This window comes from Stenella coeruleoalba (assembly GCF_951394435.1).
Source record: "Stenella coeruleoalba genome assembly, chromosome: 9".
Classification (NCBI taxonomy): Eukaryota; Metazoa; Chordata; class Mammalia; order Artiodactyla; family Delphinidae; genus Stenella; species Stenella coeruleoalba.
Window position 1 is genome coordinate 77,025,770 of NC_137155.1, and position 20,215 is coordinate 77,045,984.

At 41.2% G+C, this 20,215-nt stretch overlaps 1 protein-coding gene across 5 annotated transcripts in view; it reads right to left on the bottom strand.

Moving 5' to 3' along the window:
* The window catches only part of AASS (aminoadipate-semialdehyde synthase), a 92,316-nt gene that overhangs the window by 14,024 nt on the left and 58,077 nt on the right, over positions 1-20,215 (bottom strand). For all 5 annotated transcript variants that reach the window (XM_079932650.1, XM_079932652.1, XM_079932649.1 and 2 more), the window contains 8 exons: positions 16,938-16,997; positions 16,681-16,748; positions 14,137-14,258; positions 13,823-13,949; positions 10,894-11,004; positions 10,692-10,800; positions 8,140-8,280; positions 1,101-1,268 (listed from right to left, as the gene is read on the bottom strand). In XM_079932650.1, coding sequence (XP_079788776.1) covers positions 1,101-1,268; positions 8,140-8,280; positions 10,692-10,800; positions 10,894-11,004; positions 13,823-13,949; positions 14,137-14,258; positions 16,681-16,748; positions 16,938-16,997 — 906 coding nt within the window. The remainder of the gene's footprint in view (positions 1-1,100; positions 1,269-8,139; positions 8,281-10,691; positions 10,801-10,893; positions 11,005-13,822; positions 13,950-14,136; positions 14,259-16,680; positions 16,749-16,937; positions 16,998-20,215) is intronic.

The window sequence follows — 20,215 nt, forward strand, 5'->3', positions numbered from 1 at the left end:
GCTTGAAGGAAGAGCTGAGAGGTGAAGAGAAATTACTACGTGCCAGTGAGGTCACAACCCTCAAACCTCAGTACACCTGAAGCTGACCCTTCACCTGACCCCCCTTCTCCTGAGTCAAAAATTCCCTTTTTGCCCCAGTCACTTTGAGTTGTCTCCTGAAATGGTCAATCAAAAGAGCCCTGAGGGGAGAGCAGCTCGGGGCTCTGTGACCACCTAGAGCAGTGGGATAGCGAGGGTGGGAGGGAGACGCAAGAGGGAGGGAATATGGGGATATATGTATATGTATAACTGATTCACTTTGTTATAAAGCAGAAACTAACACGCCATTGTAAAGCAATTATACTCCAATAAAGATGTTTAAAAAAACCCAATTTTTAAGTAAAATATTTACATATAGAGTAAAAAAAAGAAAGAAAGAAAAGAGCCCTGAGAAAAAAGATGCCAATCTGGTTTGTTTTTTTTTGTTTTTTATACATTACAAAATGATCACCATGATAAGTCAATTACCATCTGTCCCCATACAACAATACTACATTATTATTGACTACATTTCATACCCGTGACATGTACATTTCATACCTGACTCATTCATTTTGTAACTGGAAATTTGTACCTCTTAATAGCCCTCACCTATTTCCCCTTCCCTCTGGAAGCTACCTGTTTATTCTGTGTATCTATGACTTTGTTTTTTTCTTTTTTAACATTTGTTCATTTATTTTGTTTTTAAATTCCACATATAAGTGAAATCATATGGTATTTGTCTTTCTCTGACTTATTTCATTTAGCATAACACCCTCCAGGTCCATCCATGTTGTTGCAAATGACAAGAGTTCATTCTTTTTTACAACTGAGTGATATTCCACTGCGTGTGTGTGTGTGTGTGTGTGTGTGTGTGTGTATGTATACACCACATCTTCTTTATCCATTTGTCTATTGATGGGCACTTAGCTTGCTTCCTTATCTTGGTTATTGTAAATAGTAAGCATAGGGGTGCCAGTCTGGTTTATCATCTTAATTATTTCAATTATGAAGAAAAATCAAGTGTTCACATCACTTATATCAAAGCAGGCAACATGATCATCTCAGATAGAGCCACTTACCTTGTACCTCAGTGTCCCCCGTAATAAAGTGTGAGCAGACGGAATGCCATAAATCTCAGCATATTTGGTACTGTCTCTGTTAGGATAACTTTCCAAATTCAATCCAGGGAAATAGTCCATAGGAGTAACCGAATCCAGGAAGGAGACACCCCCGACCACATTCACAACCTGAGGAACATGGAAAAGGCACACGTGGGGTTAAGAAAGTGCATTCCTCTTTGGATTTACCTGCATTCGTTTCATAAGGAAGAAATCCAGGTTTTACAAGAAAGCAGTAGGGGATTTGAAAAAAAAAATTTAATGAAACTACGCTAATCAACATCCCATATTCAAGCTGTTCTACTAATATCATAATTCACAAGGCCATTGTTCTCCCAAGCTTTAAAATCTGACAAAGCATTTCATTTTTTACTCAGATCTTGTTTCTGATTTTTCCTTGCCCCTGGATGAGATGGCACTGGATTATGTCTCAGTAGAGTTTTGTTTTGTTTTTAAATAAACAATACACTATAAGCAACAGATACTCAAAGTGGCTTCTGTGCTCAAACAGCAATGGCCATGTTCTCACTCTGTTCTTTCTCTTCACTCCCATCCCCCTTCTCGAATGCTCGCTACATCAGGCACCAGTCTTGCACATCCATTCACACAGCTAGCATTTACAGACCCCCTGCTATGTGTGTGCCAGGATCACACCTGGGAATAAGGACAGTGATGGATAAGATTCAACTCCTGCCTCCGTGCAATCCTTTGTTCATTGAACAAACCTTTACTTAATGTCTACCAAGACCCAGGAGCTGCACTACAGCAACAATAAAGTGCTACAGCCTGGACTAGTCAACCAACATGTGTACGTTGGGAAATGGAGTGGGGGAGATGCCCTCTCACAAGGACAATGCAATGAACATACAGTGAAACTTAAAAAAAAAATACTACCTCCTGATCTTACTGCCTCTGAGAAGTTATGTCACCGATTCCCAAGCTCTTCTGATTTCTCAGTAATCCTCGTTCCTACATCTCTCCCCCCATCACACACAATCAAAATGCAGTGAAGCATTTTTTCCCGTTAATTTTGATTAAAGGGCTAAATTTTTCTTTCAGTTTGTGAGGTTGATGATCATCCTTGAGATCATGGAAAACATTCTGGAGTAATAAAATCAGGGCTGAGAATCCTGGTGGAACTAGACTTTTTGTCCTGCTTGCACCACTGGAAACAATCTCTGACCACATCTAAAAGCTGCACGAAAAAACACTGCACAAGGGAGCTGGTGACGTACCTTCTGGCGGAGTCTGAGCAATTTGCTCAAAGGAGTCTTCGGCTAAACTTAACGATTCACAGGGTTTATTTGTAGGGAGGTTCTGCGTATGTCTTGGTATGAAAGGGAAAATGGAAAGGTATGTATGTGTATAGCTGAAGCCCCAGAAGGAAACGGGCAGTGCTGACCGTAGAGTCATGCCTGGAGGGGCCTCCGCAGTCAAAGGCTCACTTTGAAGAGCACCAAGGACCATCAAAAATCCCAAGAGTGAGGGGCTTCCCTGGTGGCGCAGTGGTTGGCGGTCCGCCTGCCGATGCAGGGGACACGGGTTCGTGCCCCTGTCCGGGAAGATCCCACATGCCGTGGAGCGGCTGGGCCCGTAAGCCATGGCCGCTGAGCCTGCACGTCCGGAGCCTGTGCTCCGCAACGGGAGAGGCCACAGTGGTGAGAGGCCCGCGTACAGCAAAAACCAAACCAAAACAAAACAAAAAAATCCCAAGAGTGGGAATCAGAAGGAAGTGAGGAATGCTTTTCATTTAAGTTTCTTGTCAAACTCTTCTGAACTTCACAGTAAACATTTCCTGAAGAGCCATTTCTGTACTTTTGCTTTAAAACAAATTTCTTCCATCAGGATTCTAAATTTTTTTTTAAAATCTAATAAAGAGGCAAATGTTTACTTTTAGGGTCTTCCCACCTATCTCTCTTCTACAACCTATGGCAATTCTAAAGTTTGGTTTACTTGTTTGCAGGTTAGGGATTTTTAAAGAAAAATTCAGTAAAGACCACTATATTCCAGCACTGTACTAATCAGAAATAAATCAGCTGGTTCCTAAGTCTATCACGAGGTCCTTGTAAAGAGAACAGGGAAAATATAAGCTGAACGGTAACGATCCGTTTAGAGACTGACGGCTGCTAAAGGAACCTGACCCCAAAATCACTGGGTCATTTGATATCAATTCAGAGTTGTATTTCTAATGTCCTATCATGGGATTCATTAATAAGCCCCGCCCTACATGACAGATAAGAAAGAGAGGCATGTTTATCCATTTGCCAGAGAATATGCATTTTTTTTCGGACTCAACAATGATTCCATCCAAGACCCACTCCCAGCAGAAACAGTGGCTCATTACTCGCTGCCGGTGCAGACTGCTCTAAGTGTGACTCTTCCCCACACATGCGCCCACACCCACACGTCCCCCAACTGCTGAGAACCACTGACAATAAGCTGGATTACTAAACCAACAAGATATTTAACCCAGGCAATATACAGACAAGCATTTATGAGGGCCCACTGTGTGCCAGGTGCCTTATATACATTACCTTTAATCCACGCAATAACCCACTTTTCAGAGGTGAAAACTGAGGCTGATAGAGTCACCCCGGGGCAGATTTAAACCCATGTCTATTTGACTCCAATGTCCGTGTTCTTTCTACTATACCATACCGTCCCCTTAATTGTGCTCATCTGTGGATCAGTAGTTTGAAAAGGATGTGAATTGACTAGGTACAGCATTCCTGATCATGCCACCAGTGATGCACCTGAAAATTGAGTTAAGAATGGCTGCAGGTGGGCTTCCCTGGTGGCGCAGTGGTTAAGAATCCGCCTGCCAATGCAGGGGACACTGGTTTGGGCCCTGGTCCGGGAAGATCCCACATACCGCGGAGCAACTAAGCCCGTGTGCCACAACTACTGAGCCTGCGCTCTATAGCCCGCAAACCACAACTACTGAAGCCCGTGAGCCACAACTACTGAAGCTTGCGCACCTAGAGCCCATGCTCCGCAACAAGAGAAGTCACTGCAATGAGAAGCCTATGCACTGCAACGAAGAGTAGCCCCCGCTTGCCGCAACTAGAGAAAGCCCGCGTGCAGCAACAAAGACCCAGCATAGCCAAAAATAATAAATAAAATAAATAAATTTTTTAAAAAAAGAATGGCTGCAGGCAATAGAGAGCAGCATCTACAGAGGGAAGGCTGGGTGCTACAGTCAAGGGACGGGAAGGCAATAGGAAGAGAGCCAGAAAACCTATCTCAAATCTGTGTTTGCAGAGCGAGCACGATCCTTACTTAGTGTATTTGTTTAGCTTGGGAGTGGCTTGGGATAGGAGGCTGAAGGAGATGATGGCGAAGGTCTGCCATGTCACCCCCAGGTGTCACCAATGTCCCATGGAGGGAACAGAACTCAGAGAAGACACAGTCACTGTCTCCAAACATGTGGAAGGAAATCAGATGCATTAGAAACAGGATTAGAAGTTAGAAGTTAGCAGTAGTACCAGAGGTAGATCTTGTCCTACATCCTTGCAGTTATTTCCAATGAGATACATCCTAATTCCTAGGCTACTGCCTGAGTTGCTGGAAAAGTTTAAGGTTTCAACTTAAAAGCAGAAGCCAGGGGCTTCCCTGGTGGCGCAGTGGTTGAGAGTCCGCCTGCCGATGCAGGGGACATGGGTTCGTGCCCCGGTCCAGGAAGATCCCACAGGCCACGGAGCGGCTGGGCCCGTGAGCCATGGCCGCTGAGCCTGCGCGTCCAGAGCCTGTGCTCTGCAACGGGAGAGGCCACAACAGTAAGAGGCCCGCGTACCGCAAAAAAAAAAAAAAAAAAAAAGCAGAAGCCAGAGAAGTCACCTGGCTCCCCCATGATGATTCTGTGTATTACATAAGGCCTGCTCCATGGTGGAGGGTGATGGTGACAGAGGCAATGGAGGAACAAGAGAGGTTTTGAGATGTTTAACAATCTGGGTTAGAAGACAGACCGACACACTTGAATTACTGAGTGAATAATACAGCATCTGGAAAAAGTGTTAGACACAGACAACCAAAGTGTGGGAGTTCAGACAAAAGAATAGTGAACAGGGGCTGGAGTGGTCAGGAAGAGCTGCGTCCACAAGAGGAGACCTTGAAAAAAGTATGATTTTAGCAAAGAGAAGAAAAGCATCGTGTTTTCTCTGGGTGTCCTCCACAGTGTCAGGGAGATGCAAAAAGCACTCCTCTTTTACAAAAGGAGTTCAGGATAAAAGGGAAAAACTTCAAATTCAACAAATACAACTTTTGCTGCCTGAAAATAACCTCTTGCTTTTCCTGAGCTCCTACCACCATTAATTTCTTTATGCAGCTGATGTTTGCTAGGGGCTTAGGACACGCCCAGAGATCTGCTGTGTGGCAGATTGTAATCTATATGACCCCACTGAGCCCTACCGCAAGAACCCTGCAAGGCTGGTGTGATTATGCTTACCTTCAGGCAAGGAGCTCAAAGCTCAGAGAGATGAAATGATTGCTCTAGTGCCACCCAGCCAGCCATGGCAGAGCTAGAGGACCAAGTCAGACACACTGGTACCAGGTTCCATGCTCTTTCTGTTGCACATTGCATTCCACTGACCTCCTTGTTATCATCTTTATCTCTTTTTTTTTGTGGTACACGGGCCTCTCACTGTTGTGGCCTCTCCCGTTGCGGAGCACAGGCTCCAGACATGCAGGCCCAGCGGCCATGGCTCACGGGCCCAGCCGCTCCGTGGCATGTGGGATCTTCCCGGACCGGGGCATGAACCCGCATCCCCTGCATCGGCAGGTGGACTCTCAACCACTGCGCCACCAGGGAAGCCCTCTTTATCTTTTATATGGCCTCCTGAGAATAAGCATTTTACCCAGCTGAAGCAAGAATTCTTCCTGCATTCACATGTGAGTTTATACCAAACATAGGCCAGTCTCTGTTCCATGATTGCAGAAGGTAGAAGGGGCAGTTGAAGAGGAGATCGGCAGTGGCATAGAAAAGGGCGTGTGTCTGGTAGAACGTGAGACTGAGACCCAAACCTTCATGATTCTTAGAATTGGAGAACTAGATTGCCTGGCCTTTGGTGACACTGAGGGATGTCAGCACTTGGACCACAACTCAAGGGTTCTGTTTCATATCCTGAACCATGTGAATGTGTCTTTCCAGAATCAAGGTCAAGTGTCTTGCTTGTCCAGTAGTGTTTTCAGTGCAGCTGTGGTCCTCTGGTCACTAAGTCAGTCCATCTCAAATTCAGCTGCACATTAGAACCATTTGGGAAGTTTTTAAAGATCCCCAAGCCCAAGCAAGTCAGAACCTCTGGGGATGAGGCCCAGACAGCAGGATTTTTTTAAGCGCCTTGGTGACTCCAGTGTTCGGCCACGGCTGTGAGCCGCGCTCACAGGTACAGAAGTCGATGGCTGACAATGACATTCACCTTAAGAGATTCTTTCAATTTACTCCGGTTTTTACACGAAATACACTTAGATCACAGATACACTGAGAACTTATAATACTGCTGCCAGAATAATCTTTGTTAAGACCCACATCCGATCAAGTAATTCATCTCTCCCTGCAGAGCTGGGACTACGGTGAGGTGAGTGAGGTGCTTAGGGCACAAAATATAAAGAGGAAGCCTTGGTCTAGTTATGTTTGTTCCTAAATGTGAGTCTTTCCTTACAGTCAAGAGCATAAACTACGAAAGCAGACAGATGTGATTTGGACACTGCTGAGCACAGTCATGAGTGGCAGTGTCTCTGCCAGGCTGGCGCCTTCTTATCCCTCAAGGCTGAGCACATCTTCTCTTCCCTGTTAATTTTCCTCTCCCTGACCTCCTCACCAAGGTCAAGTCAAAAGTCAATTGAAACTTGGGGTAAGAGAGGAATAAAGACACAGACCTACTAGAGAACAGACTTGAGGATATGGGGAGGGGGCAGGGTGAGCTGTGACAAAGCGAGACAGAGGCATGGACATATATACACTTATGTACTTATATACACATATATACACATGGACATATATTACGTTTGGACATATATACACCAAACGTAAGGTAGATAGCTAGTGGGAAGCAGCCGCATAGCACAGGGAGATCAGCTTGGTGCTTTGTGACCGCCTGGAGGGGCGGGATAGGGAGGGTGGGAGGGAGGGAGACGCAAGAGGGAAGAGATATGGGAACATATGTATATGTATAATTGATTCACTTTGTTATAAAGCAGAAACCAACACACCATTGTAAAGCAATTATACTCCAATAAAGATGTTAAAAAAAAAAAAGTCAATTGGCCTCTCATCTGCATCGCTGTGGCACTTTAGCATACTTTGGAACTCTCATTGAATTATACCTATTTATTCTACTGTCTGCCTTCCCTGCCGTGAAGCGATCTGGTAAAAGAGGGGGAAAAAAGGCTTTAGAGTTAGTTAGATCTGGGTTTGAATCCCAGCTGCATGACTGTGAACATTCTCTTTGCGCCACAGTTTCCTTATAGTAAAATGATGAAAACAGTACTAAACTCAGAGCGCTCTTACGTTCTGCCACACAGCAGCTGGGAAGAAATCTTAGTTTCCTTCCTTGACCCATCACACCCTCCATTCCGAGAGCTACCCCCATTCTAGTTGTGAGTTCTCTGAGATCAGAAACTTCATTCAGCATGACAACCTTTAGTGCCTTGGCCCAAGTCTAGCACATAGTAGGGATTCAGTAAATGTTTGTCAGGCTGAAATAAACTGCAAGATGACCAGTAGTTATGCACGCAGAGAAGTTAAGAAGTGAGTGTTTCAACGGCAGAAACAACTTGCAAGAGGGCAAAGAGGAAAGAATGAGCCTGGGCTTTGCTGGGAACCGTGAGGAGACCACACGGAATGGAACAGTAAACACACACTGGGAAACAGTGCAGGAGGAGAAGGGAGAGCAAGCAGCACAGCCAGCGTTAAAGGGCGTTGGTATTGGGGAGAAAGTGTTTGGCCTTTCTTAGGCAGTTACTGCAGGTTTGTATCTCTAAAGCTTTGATGATGAGCCTTCACCTTTCCATTGAGCAGGTAGGTGGCGGGCTGCATTATGTTCATCAAAACTCCCACTGGACTCCAGCTAAATTTGTATCTCAAGGGATTGTCTGAATGTTCAGGGGCTGGAAGGCCACCGCAGTAGGAAACATAAGATTCAATCTGTAAGATAAAGAATCAATAAATTAGGGAAATTAACAATTAGTTACGGAGAATAATCATCCAAATCTATCCGAGTAATTAATTGAGTACAGTGACACAAATAAGGTAAACTTGTTACAGTTTCTCCTTTCTTAAAGTTACAAAGGCTTTCAAAAATACATCCTTAAAGCCAAACACCATTTGGTGTTTGTCAGTTATATTTAGATTAAGTCAGTTATATTTATATATATATATGTGTGTGTGTATATATATATATATATATTTTTTTTTTAATCATCTAGAGATTGTGGCTAACATTTTGCTCCGTTAAAAATCCAACCATTAGTTCAATTCTGCTTGGTCAGTGCCTCCTGACTTTTAATTCAAATTATATACTTCATTATAATTTGATTATATATGTATAATTATTAGTATTAATTAATATGTAATTAATATAAATATTATTAATTGATATGATATATAATTTAATTAATTTGATTCTATATTTGATTATATATATTACATATGTGTGTGTATATATATTATATAAAATATATATAACCTGTTTTAGGTTATATATATATTATGTTAGGTTAGGTTTAATCTGAGTCATCACATTTTCATGTCCAATAGTTCTTTCTTATGTGTAAAAGATACTTTATATACCAACAGGTTGATAATATTATAAAGAATTTTTCCCACTTTTAAAAGTCAAACCTTATTATAGAATCTCCAAAGCAGTCTAAAATCTTTTATCAAACCAAAATATATATTATAGTAGCATCTATTTCTCTAAAAATCTATTGTTAAAGCTTGGACTTTTTTTTTACCATACAAATATTTCTGCAGTTTCAAAATTTTACTTGAAATTTCTAGTCAAAGTATGAGTTAGAATATAGCAGTTTCTTCTCAAAATAGACTAAAGACCCTAAATGTAACACCAGAAACCATGAAACTCCTAAAGGAAAACATAGGCAGAACACTCTGACACAAATTGCAGCAATGTTTTTTTGGATCTGTCTCCCAAAGCAAAGGAAATAAAAGCAAAAATAAACAAACGGGACCTAATTAAACTTAAAAGCTTTTGCACAGCAAAGGAAACTATCCACAAAGCAAAAAGACAATCTACTGAAAGGGAGAAAATATTTGCAAATGATATGACTGATAAGGGGTTAATATTCAAAATATAAGGGCTTCCCTGGTGGCGCATTGGTTGAGAGTCCGCCTGCCGATGCAGGGGACACGGGTTCGTGCCCCGGTCCGGGAGGATCCCACATGCCGTGGAGCGGCTGGGCCCGTGAGCCATGGCCGCTGAGCCTGCACGTCCGGAGCCTGTGCTCCGCAACGGGAGAGGCCACAATAGTGAGAAGCCCACGTACCGCAAAAAAAAAAAAAAAAAAAATATATATATATATATATATATATATATATATATATAAATACATATAAATAGCCATATAACTTAACATCAAAAAAACAAACAACCTGAGTAAAGAATGGGCAGAAGACCTGAATAGACATTTTTCCAAAGAAGAAATGCAGATGGCCAACAGGCACATGAAAAGATGCTCAACATTGTTAATCATCAGGGGAATGCAAATCAAAACCACAGTGAGATATCACCTCACACCTGTCAGAGTGGCTGTCATCAATAAGAACACAAATAACAAATGTTGGTGAGGATGTGGAGAAAATGGAACCTTCATACACTGTTGGTGGGAATGTAAATTGGTGCAGCCACTGTGAAAAACAGCACGGAGGTTTCTCAAAAAACTAAAAATAGAACTACCACATGACCCAGCAATCCCACTCCTGGGTATATATCTGAAAAAAACAAAAACACTAATTCAAAAAGATACATGCACCGCAATGTTCACAGCAGCATTATTTACAATTGCCAAGATATGGAAGCAACCTAAGTGTCCATTAACAGATGAATGGATAAAGAAGATGTGGTACATATATACAATGGAATACTATTCAGCCATAAAAAAGAATGAAATTTTTCCATTTGCAACAACATGGATGGACTTGTAGGGTACTATGCTAAGTGAAATAAGCAGACAGAGAAAGGCAAATACTGTATGATATCACTTATATGTGGGATCTAAAAAATACAACAAACTAGTAAATACAGTAAAAAAGAAGCAGATACAGAGAACAAACTGGTGATTACCAATGGGGAGAGGGAAGGGAGGAGGGGTAGAGGATTAAGAGGTACAAACTATTAGGCATAAAATAAGCTACAAGGAATATATCCAACACAGGGAATATAGCCAACATTTAAAAATAATTATAAATGGAGTATAACCTTTAAAAAAAGAATACAATAGTTTCTTTAATCAGAATTATAGAAAGAGTATTTCTGTACACAAAAATTGGGACCTCTTAATATTTTCCTAAATGGACCTTTGGGTGTCAGTTGGGCTCACCGTGGCTCCCACTTCTTTGGCCTTATCTATCGTTTCCATTGCCAACATATGATCAAGACCAGGGTCCAATCCCAATTCGCCAATGACTGTGATGCCAGCATCTTCCACACTGAAAGAGGTGGAAAGAGAAGGAAGGAAAATTTGGATAGAAAATAAGAACAATTCCATGGAGCTACTTTGTTGAAAACCTACAGAAACTTACCTCTTTTCTAATTCTTTTAGCACCGGGGTGATGTAGCTTGCAGTGATCATGTTAACCTTGCTTGCGATGCATGCCTTGGCCACAAGAGGATGCAATACATAAGGCAACAAGCTTAAAAACAGGAAAAACTAATCAGAAACTTTCTTTGCCAACCGTCCCTCCAATGCACCTTGAACTGCAGTAAAGTGAAGATATCACACTGATTATTCTCTCAGAGATGATCAATGACTCCTTGAAGACTACAGAATAAATTCATCCTGTTATCATATTTAAAACTCTCCACAATATGACCTTCACTTAACCTTTCTATTTTTCCTCCTTGCATCTCCTTCATAAACCATATATGGGGACCAAAGAAGCTATTGTAATTCTCCACTCACAGTCTTTACTTTTCCATTTGTGAATTTAAAGAAGATGTTGGGGGTAGGAGTTTAGTAATTTATTTATTTATATTTGCTGTGCTGGGTCTTCGTTTCTGTGCAAGGGCTTTCTCTAGTTGTGGCAAGCAGGGGCCACTCTTCATCGTGGTGCGCGGGCCTCTCACTATCGCGGCCTCTCGTTGCGGAGCACAGGCTCCAGACGCGCAGGCTCAGCAGTTGTGGCTCACGGGCCTAGTTGCTCCGCGGCATGTGGGATCTTCCCAGACCAGGGCACGAATCCGTGTCCCCTGCATCGGCAGGCGGACTCTCAACCACTATGCCACCAGGGAAGCCCTTTTTGGCTTTTTTAATCAAAAATAATTATTACTAAATATGGTAGCCCTTTAAAAGCCAATGAATGAAATACTTGCAAAACTCTTAGTTGGAAAAGTATTAATAGAAAATGTTCAGTGGCATCATCTTAAAGGTTAGTGGGGATTTTTTGTCGCATTCTCCACATTGAAAACCTGTCTGATAAAAATTTTATCCAGATCTAATAATATTTTTAAATTTGGGTATTATCAGCACTAACCTAATAATATGCTGAGAACTAGAACGATAGAACTTCCATTGATGGTGCCTATTTTACACAAAGGGATTAGAGTTCATAATTCATTGTGTATGTAATATAGCAACTACTCAAGAGGACATAATTAACCCAAATAGTTGGAAATGCCACTTGTGAAAACATACACAAAATACACATCTAATTTTCAAAGTAATTTATTAAACTCAATTCCTACTTTGCATTAAATCGTTAAAAACCAGAACTGCAAAATAAAACCATGAGAATTTGACATATTATAAAATTTTTGTGAAACATATTCTTCACTCATTTTACTTTGATAGTCCCTAACATTGTGTTTACATCAAAACATTCTTTCTCCAACTTAAAAAATGAAAAGCTATGTAAGAAACACTACAGGAATGTTTAACATCATTTCCACTATTCACCACAGAAATTCAACCAACTGAGAAAAATGAAATATAAAACAGATTTTGCTCATGCTAAATCTTATTGCAGGTCACCAAGTCGTGGAATTCTAAATTTTACACCTGCTAACAGATTATTATCGTGTCCATTATCTTGTCATATTTTGCTTCTGATTTTGTTCAAAATGTGTTTTGTTATGTTCTTTTCTTTTTTTAATCAAAAAACAATGTTTTATGTTTAGGTACCTATGTGTGGCAAAACAAATTCTCTTTGTTTTATTCAGTAGGCTAGAATATTACATTTTGAAGGACTTACTTTCATAATTATAACCTGACAGACAAGGTCTATTGGTTATTGATAAACTTTTGCTAAAAAATAATTAATTCACATTAAATTTTTATAAATTGAATAATGTTTTTAAGTGTCCAAAGTGAGCCTATATTAAGAGATAATGCAAAAGTTCCCACTTAGAATTACCTTTCTTTGCGTCTGTTTTCCAACACCCACCCCCTTTTTTTAAGGAGGAAATCACAGAACTTGCACAGAACTTGCAGAACTTCCTCCAAAGATACCATTTGAATCTGATCTAACTATGAAAGTGATCTAATTATGAAAAAGCAGGTTAACTTTCTTCCTTCCATCTTGGAAAAATTATATTCTAAGAATAAACGACTTATTCTTATCGCTTTGGTATTTTCAAAGTGAAATATCTAGCCTTCATTTTGTAGCCCTGTATCTAGAGTTAGATCTGCAGTTGTATTAGATAGTAATGAATGATATATTTCAAGATATGTTCCTCTGCTAAGGCTAAAAATGGTCATAGGGCTAGAGAATCTACTCACTTTCATTTAAGCTTTATAAGTCCAAAGGAAAAAATAGCCACCCAAATACGTCGTTAGTGCCTCATGACCAGCATTTCCACTTCTAGGTGAATCCAACAGAAGTGTGTGTATACGGTAACCAACAGACAAACACTACATTGTTCATGGCAGCACTATTCATAATAGCCAAATTCTGGAAACAACCTAAACACTCATCAGCAGTCAAATGGATAATAATAGTATATTCACGTAATGGAATATTACACAGTAAAGAGAATAAACTACAGTTACAGACAACAACGCAAATGACAATCACAATGCTGAAGAAAGAAGGCAGCCACAAATGAGGACATACTGAAAGATTCCGACTGTACAAATTGAAAACCGGCAGAAACGAATCTCTATGTTAGAAGCCAGGACAGTGCTTACCCTTGAAGGATGGGGCTGGTAATAAAAGGGGGCACAAGGAGCACTTCTTGGATACTATTATATTCTGTTTCTGATGTGGATGATGGTTGCACCATGTGTTCACTTTGTGAAAATTCTTTGAACTACAAACTTATGATTTGTGCACTTTCCTGGAGGCACATGTGAGTGTAAAAGTTTACTGAGAGAAGAGAAGAGGAGAGAAGGGGGAAGGGAGGACAGGGGAGAGGAGGGGAGAAGAGGAGAGTGGAGAGGAGAGAAAATAAGGAAAGAGAAGTAACAGCAACAACAACAAAATATATGGCGATCATTTCTTACTATTTACTAACCTGATGACAAGATCCTGCGTTGCCACCAAGGAGTTCAACTTCACTTCTTGTTTACCAACGTACAGGCTAACAGGATTAATATTATATTTCTTGCCTAACTGTTCGATTTGATTCTCCATGTCAGAGCCTATTCAAGAATTAAAACATCCAATCTTTAGATTTCCTTCCACTAGTCAGAGAGTAAAACACTTTTTAACATCTTCAAAAATAATTTTTCAAAGTTTAGAAGCAAGATAGTCATCTAACATTCACAGAGTAGCCATGTTTTGAAATCAATTTTACTTCCTCTTCTTTAAAAATTGGGGCTTATTTACCTACTGTTATTTCTATATTGTCGTCCCTCGACAGGTATTCCAACACCGGCTCAGATACGTAACCAGATCCAAGAACCAAGACCTTTTTCTTGGTGCTCGCTGAGAGTGACTGAACACGTTCCCTATAAATAAAAGGGGGGTGAGGGAATTTGAACAAAGAAACATTTCAAGTAACAAAATGTTGCTGTCCCCAAACCAGACTAAAACTTAGACTGTGAAGCAATTATTTTTTCCCACACTTCTTATAGTAAGAACCTCAACAGGAGTTCCCAATACCAACATTTTTCATTATTTTAGATCTTGTATGATGAACAACAGACCCTGAGATTTTTGAGGTGTATGAGTTCCCTATACCACTAGTGAGGTGCAGATGCTGGCCCAGCGCCTGGCTACTCACAACTGAGTAACTTGGTGTCACACTCTATCCTTCCGGGGGACATGATTCAAAATCATGCTGGGGGCCTTACATCGAAACTTATTTACTCCTCGCAACAATCCGAGAAGACAACGATCTGAGGAGGAGATTATTATCATATTAGACACTGCCTTGTGATTTATCTTCAGGGTCACTTGAAAACAGTTAAAACCATAATTTTGAAATCACAAACGCCATGGGTTAAACGTAGAAACCTACATGAGTCACTAGGCAGAACTCTAATTCTTGAATTTTTCTGTTGTTGGAATTTGTGCCTTCCTGACAGCTAACTCTTTGTCTTTCCTGCAAACTCTGACCTCCAAGACAGTGACTGAGTCTTAGCTGTCTTTATAAACTCACTATTGCTCACTGTGTTTTGCCTTAAAGATGGAAGATACTCATTAAATGTCTTTTGAATCAGAGTCCCAGATAACCATGGAATGGCTTGGTGACAGGGACTTAAGCAGAAGGCTCTGTTGCTGGAATCTTTTAGGACAGAATGTCTCTCAAACCTTAACCTTTATTTAACTTCACTTCATTTCATTAATTATAAGTGAATAAAAATAAATTTAAATGTAAAATGTTCCTGCCCCTTCTTCACCCCCAGAACTCATATTACTGATGAGGGGATGACTCCTTTAACTTCCACCCCCATCCCATTTCACCTCCCAGAAAGAAACACTATTACAGATCCTCTCTAACAGCACTTTCTGTAGTTTGTGTAATTGAAACACATTATTTTGATGTCCAAAAAATAAAATGTTCAAAATACATATTTAAGAACTCGCTCCTAGATTTTAATACTCTCCACCCCATCAGCAACCCCAAAACGCTCCAGGTTAATAATCATTGTGCTAAGGAACGAAGAGAACAAAAGAACAAGGCAGGCATTCAAGAGAACTCCAATTTCCTTCCAAAATGCAATCTTCATTTTCAGTCTCTTGGCACAAGGTTCTACCTGGGAAGGAGGGCAGGAAGTCCTAGCAGTTGGGGCCAGCAGACCTGCCGCTACATGAAATATAGTGTGTAAAGAGCGACTGGTCATGGTAGACACGTCATTGGATTAGTAATGTAAGAAAGAGATCATCTGATGATGACAATTCAAAGATACACAGAACTATGAAAAACAAATATGTGCAGTTTCCCCTACAAGACACTCTCCTATGGAGTTACAGAACTAGTTGCTTTTTTAAAAAACAAATTATACACTCTTGTATCATGCCAGAATATTTCACTGACACACAAAAAATTACTGTAAGCTAACAAACACATTTGGAAAAGGCGTAACAGTAGTACTTGATCTGGTCATATCTCTTATTTACTTCTTACAGGTGGAAAAACTGAGAAAGAAGACCAGGCAGTTTGTTTGTTTGTTTTTAATTTTCCCACTCTGGCTTCTCCTGAGAATTAAGTGCATGGGTTATTTTTTTTAATGTGAATAGACCAGATATAAACACGGATCAAGTGCAATCAGTTGGAGACCAGAACATTCCAAAGAAATATCAATGTTTCCAAACTTTTAGTAGTAAAACCTATTATAGAAACCAGGGTCTTAGCTAAGTAACTTCCTAAGAGAACTGTTCTCTCCAGTCGATTTGCCACATTACTTCCTGACACTTTCCTCCTAGTAAGAATCCCCAGGGGAAACTGACCTCTCATGATTTTCTTTCTTCACTACTTTTCTTAATTTCTAACCAAAAGCTCACTTTTCCGAGTATTATCCGAAACAAAAGAGAGTCCAAATCCTCAACCAAAAATCAGCCTGAAAGCACCACAGAAAGGGTTAGCAAGCTCATTTTCCTCTGAGAGAATAGCTGAGACATTACAACATGCAAAATGCTGGAGAAGGAACAAGGACAGAGCTTTTGGAGTTTTGCTTACTTACACCCAAGTCTACATGGATAACAGAAAGCCAGAACGATGCTACACTACTGTTGAAGGGAAAATAATTCACAATGGTTCCAGGCAGTCACTTCGTTTGAATTTCCTATTATGTACAGACATTTTTTAAAATTACATATTGCATAATCCTAGCATCACGAACTCACATGGAAGCATTAAAAAAAAGGACTCATGAGATCCATGATAAGAATAAATGTATTAAACAAGAGGATGTGAATGATGCTTACCTGCTCTCCCGGAGTTTCTGGATATATTTATACTTATTAGACAATGTGCCGTTGGATGTAATCACTGCCTGAATATATACGATACAAGACATTTCTTTAGTCACCACATTTAGTCCCACAAACATGGGCTCATGACTAATAGAGAAAAGAGAGAGTAACAGAGAAAGACAGGGAGAGAAAAAGGAAAGGGGAGAATGGGGAGCAAGGATAGTGGTGGAAAAAGACATTCATGAAAAGAAATTCTTTTCATAACTTACATCTCGCACCACAGGAGAAAAATTCTGACTCTCAAGAGGCTGTGTCGCGTCTGATAATATCTGAAAAGGAAATGAGATTGGAAAGAGAGAAATGACATTGCAAAGAAGGCTTCTTGCTATTTTATCCATATGAAAATATTAGTCAAAGGAAAGAAAATAGTTTAGAAAACAGTTTTTTGAAAATCACTGAATTGTATAGATAATTGGTAAAAGAAGTTTTCTATAAGCAATGAATTCTGCCCCCCTAAAACATTATTTTAGTACAATTATTTCAGTACAATTTCCAACTCTAAAACCAAAATTTAATCATGTTCGCTTACTGGAAGCACAAAATAACTTATGCTTCCCCACCAGTTAAATGTGTCATGTTGAGCGTGCTGGTAAATACCATCACATGCTTTATAACCATAGTCCTCCCTCTGAGGAACTCTACCCCTTCCCAAAAGGTTCAGGCTGGGGCTTCCCTGGTGGCGCAGTTGTTGAGAGTCCGCCTGCCGATGCAGGGGACGCGGGTTCGTGCCCCGGTCCGGGAAGATCCCATATGCCGCGGAGCGGCTGGGCCCGTGAGCCATGGCCGCTGAGCCTGCGCGTCCGGAGCCTGTGCTCCACAACGGGAGAGGCCACAACAGTGAGAGGCCCGCGTACCGCAAAAAAAAAAAAAAAAAGAGTTCAGGCTGTTCTATTAGAAGTAGAGAATGGGTCTTGCAGACAAAAGAGCCACCAACCCTACAATAGAGAGTCTCCCTCGGGTCAATATTAGTTCTGTTTATAGGCACATCAGCATTTCCAAAGTGTCAAGGAAAATGCCTTGACCTAGTAAACTCAAAAAGTCATTCACACTCTTCCCATTATCTTGCAAGAATGAGTCAGATGGCCAACAACAAAGGCCACACCTCTCATATGAACATCCCAGCAACCCAGTCCTCCTCTTTTCTTCCAAGGTATAGAATCCTTGAATAGACTGCCAAAGGGTAAAGGTCATACAAGTCAGTATGATTGCTTCTGATGGCCAATGCGACGATCATTCCTTCTTTATCCATAGGTTAAGGTCCAGAGCACTCATCCAACTACGAAAGTATAAAATGTACCTACCAGATGCTGGCAAGACAGTATCTGTTTACTGTATTAAAATAAATATAAAACTACTTCCATGTGTCTAAAACATAAGGCACCTAGGCTCTCTATTGCTGGGATAATGGCAAAGCCAGGGCATTCTTTGGGAAACTGATGAAATGGACACACCTGGGGTCTCCCCACTGCTTGTTTCTCCCAGGCACCTTTGGAGTATTTCCTTCTCAAGCTGACTTCTCCACCTACCAACCCTGTCTACAAGCCAGGAGCCATCAGTAAGTAGACAAGGAAATGAGTTCGCATTTCACTCGGTATACGGTTAAACCGCTGAACTCTTGTGTATCTTTTCACTCTCTCTCTGCTCTTAACTCTTAATTCCACAGCTTTATTTAGGCCTTACTGGGACCATGGGAACTACTTCCCACCTCTCTTTCCTCCATTTATCTCCAATCTACAACACAAATCTGATTATTTCTCCTGTGCCTATTTAAAATAATTCAGTAGCTTTCCGTTGCCTTCAAGTTAGTCTCAGGCTCCTCTACAGTCTGGCTCTGCCTCTCCTGCCTCAACCCTCCCATTGGCCTCACACCCAACACTTCAGTCCTGCTAACAGCGTGGAGCTGTGTATCTGCGTCACACCCTCACCTGCCTCTGTGCCACGCCATGTAGATGCTTCCCATGCTATTCCTCTACCTGGAACTCCTCCTCTTTGGTCTCCAAGATGCAGCTGAAGAATTGCCTCCTCTGAAAAGCCTTTACCAAAATCTGCCCCCAGGCAGACCTGGAAAGTAGGAACTGCACTTGGCATCTTGCTGTATGCCTACTACATTATAAAATGGTAAATATTCAATAAATACCTTAGTGGATACATGCAATAATTACTTGAAGTTCAATGGATTTTTTTCCCCAAGGAAACTAATAATTGTCTTGCACTGCAGTCCTCAGAGATGCCAATCCTCATTTCGTTTTTTTTTTTTTTTTGGCCATGCTACACGGTATGCGGGATCTTAGTTCCCCAACCAGGGATAGAACCCGTGCCCCCTGCAGTGGAAGCGCGGAACTTAACCACTGGACCAACGGGGAAGTCCCTAATAATTGTCTTGAGTCCACCTAAAGAAACGCAAACATAAAAGACAACAAAAGGCTGTTTGATCACTGCATTTAACTGTCTCCCTTGCTAGAATTCGACCAGTACAAAACTTGCAAGCACAAGCCTCCTGGAACATGTGGTATGTCTCGTCACTTCCACATATAACACCTTTGAGGCTCATCACTCTTTTTTTTTTTTAATACATTTATTTTATTTACTTATTTATTTTTGGCTGTGTTGGGTCTTCGTTGCTGCCCTCGGGCTTTCTCTAGTTGCAGCAAGTGGGGGCTACTCTTCATTGCGGTGCGTGGGTTTCTCATTGCGGTGGCTTCTCTTGTTGCGGAGCATGGGCTCTAGGTGTGCAGGCTTCAATAGTTGTGGCACACGGGCTCAGTAGTTGTAGCACGCGGGCTCAGTAGTTGTGGCTCACAGGATTAGTTGCTTCCCGACATGTGGGATCTTCCCGGACGGGGGCTGGAACTTGTGTCCCCTGCATTGGCAGGCAGATTCCTAACCACCGCGCCACCAGGGAAGTCCCTCATCAGTCTTTTCTAAATTAATTTCAAGCTATTTATCCTGGTGTTAAGACCCTTTTAACACAAAACCAACATATTTACCTTAACTCCACCAGACCAGACAACGCACAGAAAGCTTACATTAAATTACTCCCACCTTTGCTGCCGTCTCCATCACACAGGATGCCTCCCACACCTATGCAAATGAACAGATCCTATACATCTACCAAGAGCCAGCTCAAATGTCACCTTCCCTGACTTTCCCAACAGGGCAGATCCTCTCCCTCCACAACATCATTGGCATCTTTCTGATGGCTGTCACATCCCATCTTACGGCAGAGTTGCACACTCATCTTATCCCCTTCCTGGACCTCATACTCCTATAGGTCAGAAACTGTGTTTTAATTCTCTTCACTTATATGTGTGCCTTGTTCCAACAGACAAGAAATATCTATTGAACTCAACTGAAACAAAACTTCCATATTGGTTCAAAATGATATCTTGTGCCTGCCCTGCAGTGCTACAGGGTCCATAGGGACCTCAAGTCAAAAAGGAAAATCAGTGGAAAATAGGACAGTGCATATACCGGCATACCTTGTTCT